This window comes from Notothenia rossii (genome assembly GCF_949606895.1).
Source record: "Notothenia rossii genome assembly, chromosome: 7".
NCBI lineage: Eukaryota > Metazoa > Chordata > Actinopteri > Perciformes > Nototheniidae > Notothenia > Notothenia rossii.
The window spans coordinates 27,718,493-27,728,361 of NC_136905.1; the positions used below are offsets into that span (position 1 = coordinate 27,718,493).

At 40.3% G+C, this 9,869-nt stretch overlaps 1 protein-coding gene across 1 annotated transcript; it reads left to right on the forward strand.

Annotated features, from left to right (window-relative positions):
• The first annotated feature begins 2,253 nt into the window (after positions 1 to 2,253).
• On the forward strand, positions 2,254 to 8,391 carry LOC307047606 (uncharacterized protein). The gene is made up of 3 exons (XM_079694614.1): positions 2,254 to 7,114; positions 7,810 to 7,963; positions 8,108 to 8,391. Exons 1-3 carry the CDS (start codon positions 7,094 to 7,096, stop codon positions 8,344 to 8,346), a joined length of 414 nt encoding a protein of 137 aa, XP_079550740.1. The 5' UTR covers positions 2,254 to 7,093; the 3' UTR covers positions 8,347 to 8,391.
• The last annotated feature ends 1,478 nt before the right edge of the window (positions 8,392 to 9,869 follow it).

Below are 9,869 nucleotides of genomic sequence, written 5' to 3' on the forward strand. Positions count from 1 at the left end.
TCTAATGTGGTCTAGATAAAAAAAAAAGCATCAAAATCTCCCTTTTTGTATTTTCACAAATAGAATAAAGGTTTCACAAATCTGAAACTGTGTTATAAAGAATGTTTAGACCCTCTGGGATAATCCAGTCCAGATTTGATGAGTCTAGGTCTAGTGGTTTCAGATCAGGACCTGGTCTAATGTGGTCTACATGTAAAAAAAGCACTGAAATCTCCCTTGTTTGTATTTTCACAAATAGAATTAAGGTAATCTTTAAACCCTCTGGGATAATCCAGTCCAGATTTGATGAGTGTAGGTCTAGTGGTTTCAGATCAGGACCTGGTCTAATGTGGTCTAGATTTTAAAAAAGCATCAAAATCTCCCTTGTTTGTATTTTCACAAATAGAATAAAGGTTTTACAAATCTGAAACTGTGTTATAAAGAATCTTTAGACTTTCTGGGATAATCCAGTCCAGATTTGATGAGTCTAGGTCTAGTGGTTTTAGATCAGGACCTGGTCTAATGTGGTCTACATGTAAAAACAAAAAGAACTGAAATCTCCCTTTTTTGTATTTTCACAAATAGAATTAAGGTTTCACAAATCTGAAACTGTGTTATAAAGAATCTTTAGACTCTCTGGGATAATCCAGTCCAGATTTGATGAGTGTAGGTCTAGTGGTTTTAGATCAGGACCTGGTCTAATGTGGTCTAGATTTTTTTTTTAAAAGCATCAAAATCTCCCTTTTTGTATTTTCACAAATAGAATAAAGGTTTCACAAATCTGAAACTGTGTTATAAAGAATCTTTAGACTCTCTGGGATAATCCAGTCCAGATTTGATGAGTGTAGGTCTCGTGGTTTCAGATCAGGACCTGGTCTAATGTGGTCTACATTGTAAAAAAAAGCACTGAAATCTCCCTTGTTTGTATTTTCACAAATAGAATTAAGGTAATCTTGAGACCCTCTGGGATAATCCAGTCCAGATTTGATGAGTCTAGGTATAGTGGTTTTAGATCAGGACCTGGTCTAATGTGGTCTAGATTTTAAAAAAGCTGCAAAATTTCCCAGATCAGGACCTGGTCTAATGTGGTCTAGATTTTAAAAAAGCTGCAAAATTTCCCTTGTTTGTATTTTCATAAATAGAATAAAGGTTTCACAAATCTGAAACTGTGTTATAAAGAATCTTTAGACCCTCTGGGATAATCCAGTCCAGATTTGATCAGTCTAGGTCTAGTGGTTTTAGATCAGGACCTGATCTAATGTGGTCTACATGTGAAAAAAGCACTGAAATCTCCCTTTTTTGTATTTTCACAAATAGAATAAAGGTTTCACAAATCTCAAACTGGGTTATAAATAATCTTTAGACTCTCTGGGATAATCCAGTCCAAATAAATCGGCTATGCAGCGATTTAAGAGGTTCAAACACGGAGGATTGTTCGCTCAGCGCTGTAAATTAAATGTCCCTTAACTTTCCCCTTAACTGCCGAATCGGATGCTCTGAATCGGAAGCCAACTTCAGCGTCGTCCACTGCTGCACGCTCCTCTACCGCCATTTTAGGCGTTGCTATCAGTGGCGGCTGGTGGAAAATATTTTTGGTGGGGCTGTTGATATAGTGAGTAAAAACTTTTTTGGGGGAGAAATTACCCCTTAAATTGGGACTTCTGGTGATGTAATGGCCCCATAAAATCGTGGTTCTAGGGCCAGGAACAACGAGGCTGAGTCGGGCTGAGTATGCTAAACTAACTGCGGTCAAGCCAGCCTCCACTCGGGAAAACCTAGTCAAGCCAGCCCTCACGTGATATTGCGGTGCGCGAATATCCTATGCATTACGGTAGAGTCAAAAAAATCATCCCTCTGTGTTTAGATGAGAATAAAACTAAAACTGTCCAGTATCAGAGACTCATTTCACTTCAGGGTGATAGCAGGACATCCCATCTAGTCACTCAGAAAAAATCAGGACATTCTGATGTAGAGTTTCAAAATAAAAGACCTTTGAAATCTCTATTGTATGACCTATGATCCCTGTTTTTAAATGAGAATAAAACCAAAACTATCCAGTATCATAGATCCATCTCACTCCAGGCTGATAGCAGGACACCCCATATCGTCACTCAGAAAAAGTCAGGACATTCGGATGTAGAGTTTCAAAATAAAAGATGAAGTCTCATATATGAGCTATCATCCCTGTCCCCAAATGTCTTTTATTTTTGAAACTGTACATCAGAATGTCCTGATTTTTTCTGAGTGACTACATGGGGTGTCCTGCTATCACCCTGGAGTGAGATGGATCTATGATACGGACAGTTTTTGTTTTATTCTCATCTAAAAACAGGGATGATAGCTCATATATGAGACTTCAAAGGTCTTTTATTTTGAAACTGTACATCAGAATGTCCTGATTTTTTCTGAGTGACTAGATGGGGTGTCCTGCTATCACCCTGGAGTGAGATGGATCTATGATACTGGACAGTTTTTGTTTTATTCTCATCTAAAAACATGGATGATAACTCATACAATAAAGATTTCAAAGGTCTCTTATTTTGAAACTCTACATCAGAATGTCCTGTTTTTTTCTGAGTGACTAGATGGGATGTCCTGCTATCACCCTGAAGTGAAATGAGTCTTTGATATGGGACAGTTTCTGTTTTATTGTCATCTAAACACAGAGGGAGGATTTTTTTTTACTCTACCGTAATGCATAGGATATTCGCGCACCGCAATATCACGTGAGGGCTGGCTTGACTAGGTTTTTCCGAGTGGAGGCTGGCTTGACCGCAGTCTAAACTAGAGAGAGAATCGCTGTCAAGGGGGCTACAACTACAACAAGATGAACATATTTGCCCGTGATTTAATTGTAATTGTTAACTGTGTTCGCTATTCTCCCGTCCAGGAGAGAAGCTTTAAAAGGAGACTAAATGGAGTCTCTGTGAAAGTTCAATTGGGTACTTTAATTAAAAAAGGCGCGGGTCGGTCACAAGCATGATATTGTTCAGTCAGACAAACAGCTGTGATCCGCTCCTCGTTAGGGAAGAGAAGAGAATGGATCTCTCCTCCGGTGCTGTTATATATCCTCTGCTGGCTCCTCCCCGCCAGCCGGCTCGCCTCGTCTCCAATGTCCGTTATTGCATTTAAACAGAGGATTGGTTCTTTTCACATTCAATATATTCTTAACACGCCTTTTCTCCTCATATTCTCTTTCATCACTTTTCATTTAACACATTCTAAACGCTGTAATCAATACTCTAAAAAATACTTATCGGCTCGTTTGGTTTCCGGTCATTCCGGATGTTGTCACATGCTACTCTCGTCTGTAAACAATAATGTATTCAAATAAACTGTACCTTCATTTAATATTCAGCATGGTAGTATCTCGACATCTATAGTCGTAGTGTTAAATCAGTAGGCTTCGGTTTGCACCACTCCATATCATTTCGCTACTAAATTCACCTCTTTAGGAAATCGTATATTAGCCACATGCTAAATACTAACCGTAGATTAAGGATTTTCAGAATAAAAGCTTAACTGCTTGTGCACAAGAATTTCTGGTTTTTCAGTATAAAAGCATTAAAACTGACAGCATGTTTAAACTACATTTCCCCATTAAAACATTGATTTTAATTTCTAACATAATACACGTTTCAAAATGATGCCGAAGTAACAACATACTGATACCGGATAGTAAAAACCATGAATTAAGGCTTTGACAAGTCTGCAGACAGACGGCAGGCGAAAAACCTTTTAAAATGCGTGTTTTCGAATGGAGATTTGGCTAAGCTAACGTTGTAAATGCTCCGACCTTCCACACTCACAACAACGGCCTATACAGACATAAATAAACCAGCGACTGTATTCGCCATGACACAGACAGTATGTGGTTTGTACTTGTTTAACTTTTGTCTAGTTTCTGAACAGATATGAAGAGCTGTGAGCTCTGAGTGCTAAGAGCTAACAGCTGTGTTGTTTTTCTGGGGAGCTCATTGAAGATGACGTCACGGCTCCCCCTAAACTGCGTTACTAGATACTACCCCAGTTCCTCACGAGTCTAAAAAACAACTCACGTCAACGCACGTAAGCAACGTGGGCGCCGAGTGAGCGCCCTCGTGACCAAAATATTTGACGGCGCTGATTGGCTGAAATTATGTTTCGGCGGCACAGTTTACTATTGAGACTTTTGCTACGTGCTGGTTGCTGCTGTTTGGCTCGGGGGCAGCGCCCCGTAATGATAAACTAATGCCAAGGGCAAGGCCAGGCAGGAAACATGTGACTTATCAGTAACTTTAGACATCGTAAAACAATTTAAAACAAGATTTTATTGTAGATTATACATTTTACTGATACCAATTGTATGATATTTACCTTGTTCATCAAAAATAAAAAATATAAAATATATATATTTTTGAAATATTTTTTCTTGAATATTTTTTTATTTTATTTAATATTTTTTTAATATTTTTTTTTGTATGTGGGAAGAGGTGGGGCGGCGCCCCTATGGGCCGGCCGCCACTGGTTGCTATTGTTCTCACTTTAACCTGTTAAGCCTGGTTGCCCCCGCGGGACGCAACGTCTTGCAAAAAACAGCGTCTTAGAGCTTCTTAACATTTTTTAACATTCTAAACCTATTAATGATACACCCACTTCACGGGAAGAAACTCAGCTAACAGACGATATTCACAATTTTTACTTGCTCATCATCATCATCAGTGAGCTATTTTTAGAATGTGCACGCCAAGTTCGTTTTAAGCAGACTGTGTGCCCTGCTCCTCCGTGACAATGACGGCTTGAGGCTAAACAAATAATGATAAACTAATTTGAAAGGGGCTATAATGCAGAGTTGTTTGACTTTTTACACTTTGTTCTCTGCATTTCCTCTGCTCTGGTCTCTGACTGTGAGTGTGTGCATTCGTGTGTGTGTGTTAGTGATGTGTCAGTCGCGAACAAGCCGGCTCAAAGAGCCGGCTCTTTTAAGTGAACGACGGGAGCCGGCTCGCGCCCGCGAACGAGCCGTTTTTATTTTTTTTGGCGGAGGGATGTAGATCGGCATGAAGGCACATTATGCAATGTGCACATTATCCCGCTTATTACAAGGCCACATTCTCAACAAAGTAACAACATGACTCCCAATATTAATTGAAATGATTGTATTGATTTAAAAAATAGTTGTATTTATTTAAATTGACATGCATCCGCTAAGAAAAATAGTCCATTGTTACTGTTTGAACTAACGTAGCAACGGCAGGAACTGCTTCGATAGTGTTTTTGAGGAGCTTTTTTATTACAGATTTGAAAACATCGTTGCTTGCTTTAAAAGTAGCACAATTCATGATGTCTTGGAAAGTATCTAGATATCCCTGCCCTAATGCCAAAGTAACTGCACACTGAATATGTGTCGCAGGTTTGATGTCTATTAGAGATGTTAAGATTCACCGATTCGCATCGGTGCACCGGCATAAACGTTCAAGATGCGAGTGCACCGGTTGAAAGAGTGCACATCGGCTACAGTTTGGGTTGAACTCGCGATGCATCGATTGCATAGCGTCTTTGAATCGGTAAAAAACCGATTCATTCATATAAAATCCCCTTATCTTGTCAACGTTCAGCAGAGACGATCTTTGATATTTGCTTCGCCACTACGGAGAACGAGAGTCTCAGTTATCAACACACACGGAAGTTGAGGAGAAAGAGAAACACAGCGCAGCGAAAAATACCTACAAATCAAACGTTTGGCAACACTTCGGATTGTTCAAGAAAGACGGTGTAATAGTCATTTATGCTATATAGTTGACCGCAGGTCATGGAGAGTAATAAGGTATCCGTAGACCTTTGTATGAGGTATCTTTATTACTTAACAGGTCTACAGCCATGATACATAGATCCGTCCTAGATGCGGACTTGCATACACACAGTATCACTCCGCAGCCGCACCCCATCAGTAACGTCCTGATGGTATATGTGCGCGGCACTATTACTACAGACGGTCAACTTGAAAAATCACTCGCAAATTGTTAACGATGCCGAGCCGCTTTAAAGTACACAAGTAGTACGAGGAACTTAGCGACGCACATAAAGAGGCGACATGGGGTCTGCGGCTGAAAAGAGAAACCTGAAAGTGAGACATATGAGTTAAATCACTCAGTGAGGTGTTCTGTCAGAGAGAGGTGTTTAGCTTACAGCAGCCTGTGACGGCCAATAATAATTTAAATGTCTTCCTTACTGTAAGCAGTTATGAAATACCTGTTTGTGAAAGGTTATTTGTTTTCTTTATTGTTCAGATAGAAACCAATGCTTTCTGCTCACTGGTGTGTTAGCCTCTGAGTGTTAAGCACATCAGGCTGGCAGCTGTATGGGCATTGCTCTATGGTAGCTGTTATTTGCACATTGTTAATCATGAGCAATGCATCCTTACATTGTTTAACTGTGAGGTGTTATACAATTGTACTCTGGAGAGCTTTTAAAGGTAAAAAAATAAACGGCATGATGGGATGTGCAGTACCAAATATGTAAAGCACTTTTTTGTTAATGTATGATTTGCTGCATATAAGGAATAAAACAAAAATCCTCTGTCGTACCATATTGAAGTATCATTATTTTTGCATCGTGTTGAATCGCATCGTATCGCCCCGAATCGCATAATGTTGAATCAAATCGTATCGAACTGTATCGCAACAGGGGTGAATCGTATCGCATCGCATCGCCTGGTGTTTCAAAGGTATCGTTAATGTATCGTATCGTGGTAACGTATCGAGATGCGCATCGCATCGGCCTCAGTGATGGAGATGCACATCCCTAATGTCTATGTCTGGACCGCTGCGTAAAAAGGAGGGTTTCTGCCCCCTTACTTCTCTTCTTACTTCTATAAGAATAAAACACGGAGGACGGAGATCTCTTTTTCTCTCCCTCTTCTGACAGCCCAGCAGCTGATCTCAGAGCACACTCCCCTCTCCTGCAGGGGGGCGTGGTCAGCTGTAGCTCACCGAATCAGACCCCTGCAAAAACAGCGCTGGAAAGGAGTAGCATGAAGCTGCAGCGTCGGTGACGGCAGATACAGACTGGTAGATGCAGACCGGTAGATACAGACGCGTAGATACAGCTCCCTAGTTTTTCGTGACACTCCCACATGAACGACAACGCAGAGAGTGTGAGTAATGTGAAGTGCTTTTAAAGTTTGATCTGTTTAACATTAATAACAATTCCGGTGTCTTGAAATGAAGTGTGATTAGCTAACATTAACTATGATATTCTTAAGGCAATACAAGCAAACATCTGTTAGCTTAGGATAGCTTCTAACCGGCTGCAAAAACAACTATTCGTTAGCTATAGCTTTCGGCAAAAGCATTATTAAAAGCATTAGCTTCATTAGCCTTTTGATTTATATAATTTGATTATTTGCTTAATGAAACTAGCGTGATTTTGGCAAGCCCAACTAGGTGTCCTAGTTGTTGATTTCATCACTAATTACAGTAAGAGTGTGAGTAATGTGAATCATGTTGTTTGATTAAAGTTAACAACTATTCTGTTGTATTGAAAATGGAGTCTATGCTGTCCACAAAGCCTTCCATGAATCAAGTATTCCTCTGCATGTTCAGAATAAAGTGTGGGGAGAAAATCAGCATGTCTCTTGTGAAAACAATGAGTGCCAGGTGAACATGGAGTTGGCATGGAGGAGTGGAATTAAAGCCTATCAATGTACACATTTAAAATCCATAACCTACTGTTTATCCTATGCCTCCCCTATTGAGCTTGATGAAGAAATTCTAACGGAGATGGTGAACAACAAATGGTTTGGTGAAGATAAAAAGACAATTCGTATTAAGTCGTGTTTTATATCTACAGCTGCCTGAAGGTACATTTAGCAGGATCCTTATGCGTGTCGTTCTCGAGGATGGTGATCCTGCAATATGCACGCTAGCCCTTACCTGCGAGAGGTTTAACTACATCGTGAGCCAGGGGTCATTCCAAAAGGAAGCCCACTTCAACTGGCTTTACAGTAAGTTTATAAAGTGTCTTTACTTCTGCCTGCTTCTATCCTAGTATTATGAAGTTGATTGTCTAAGAGTACGGTCAGCTAAATTAAGGAAGGTTTTGTTCTTTTCTGTCTGAATTGTAATTGTCTTATGACATTCTACTTCAGGTGTCGTCAACTGGAATGTGTTCTCAGAGGGACACAAACAGGAGTACAGGAAGGCGTACCAAATTTCCAGGTGCTTCCAGTGTGACAGCCTGTATAAGGACGTAGGGACAGGCTACCGGGGAAGTGGACGGCGAGGAAGGCTTCAGGGTTTCTTCTCAGAAGAGGGCTTCCCGGGGTACTGCAGCTGGAGCTGTTTTCTGGTGGCTGAGGGAACAACAGACCCCGCCTCACCCCAGTGAAGAATCCTCAGTGTGCAAATAAATAAAAATTTATTCTGCAGTGAATTGCCTCTCGGTCAAACTGCTTGTTTATCTTTTGCAGCCTGGTGCATAAACACATTAACAGTTTTTCAGTAATCTAGCACCTCTTCAAAGACACATTTGATTTAATACAATAAAAAAAATTAATAATGAAATGAAACAAAAATAATTATGATACTGTATGTTAAGCTTGGGTGCACATGAATCGCGTATGAACAATAAGTAAATCAGACTCGGTATTCTCTTCAGCATGTCTCCGGTAAGTTTATTCACAGACCGACAACAGTCAACGTAGTGACGTCACATTAGGACGTACCTTCATACAAGAACAGAATAACAGTGCGACTGCTACCGTAGTACACAGACTAAGGGCGTCATCAAATAATAATACTTAACACCCCCACTCGCTCTTAGCTTACTGGGTTACCTGAGAACAAAACAAAATAAGGCTTTTTCTTTTACCTTAACTATGTTAACTCTTTGCCCTTCTAGGTGCCAAACATATCCTGAGCAAACCTCTTTAGCTTTATTTTGGTGGCTGGTTTTGTCATCACATCAGCGATCATTTGCTCAGTAGGACAGTGTTCCAAAATTACCTTTCCACTATTTACAGTCTCCCTTATGAAATGGTACTTAATATCAATGTGCTTGCACCTTTGCCTGTTTACTGGGTTTCTGGCTAGTGCTATAGTACCTTGGTTGTCTTCGTACACCTTTGTTTGTGCATATTTGTATTTGTCTATACCTCTGAGTAATTGTTCTAAGTAGATGTATTCCTGTATGGCTGATGCTAAGGCCATGTACTCTGCCTCGCAGGTAGATAGTGCAACCGTAGGTTGTTTCCTTGCCTTCCATGAGATCAAGGAGCTTCCTTCACTGAGACTGGCACAATATCCTGATGTACTACGTCTGTCTGTTACGTCTGATGCCCAGTCAGCATCACTGTACACTCTCAGACCTAGTCTATCTGTGTCATTTCTCTTAAAGCATAACCCCTGTTCTGCTGTACCTTTAAGGTATCTGAACACATGTTTTACTGTGTTCCAGTGCTCTTCAGTTGGTTCAGCAAAGTGCTGAGATAGTTTACTGACCACAAAACATATATCTGGTCGAGTGCATGTGGACAAGTAGATTAAACTTCCTACTGCCTCCCTGTACTTTCTTGGCTCTTTAATGTTTTCAGCGTCTGCTGTGTATTCTAGTTTTGGCTCACATGGTGTGTCTCTGGACTTGCAATCCTGCATTTCAAATCTCTCCAGTATTTTGCTCACATATCTCTTTTGAGACATTTTGACTTGACCTTCTGTTTGCTCAAAATCTATACCTAAGAAATATTTCAACTTTCCCAGGTTTTTCATTTTGAACCTTTCAGTGAGCATCCCCTTTACACTTTCCAATACACCCTCGTTGCTGGCTGCTATAATGAGATCGTCAACCCATATTATTAGGATTACCTTTTCGCTGTGCTTTTCTCTTGTATACACACAGTGATCAGCGGGGTT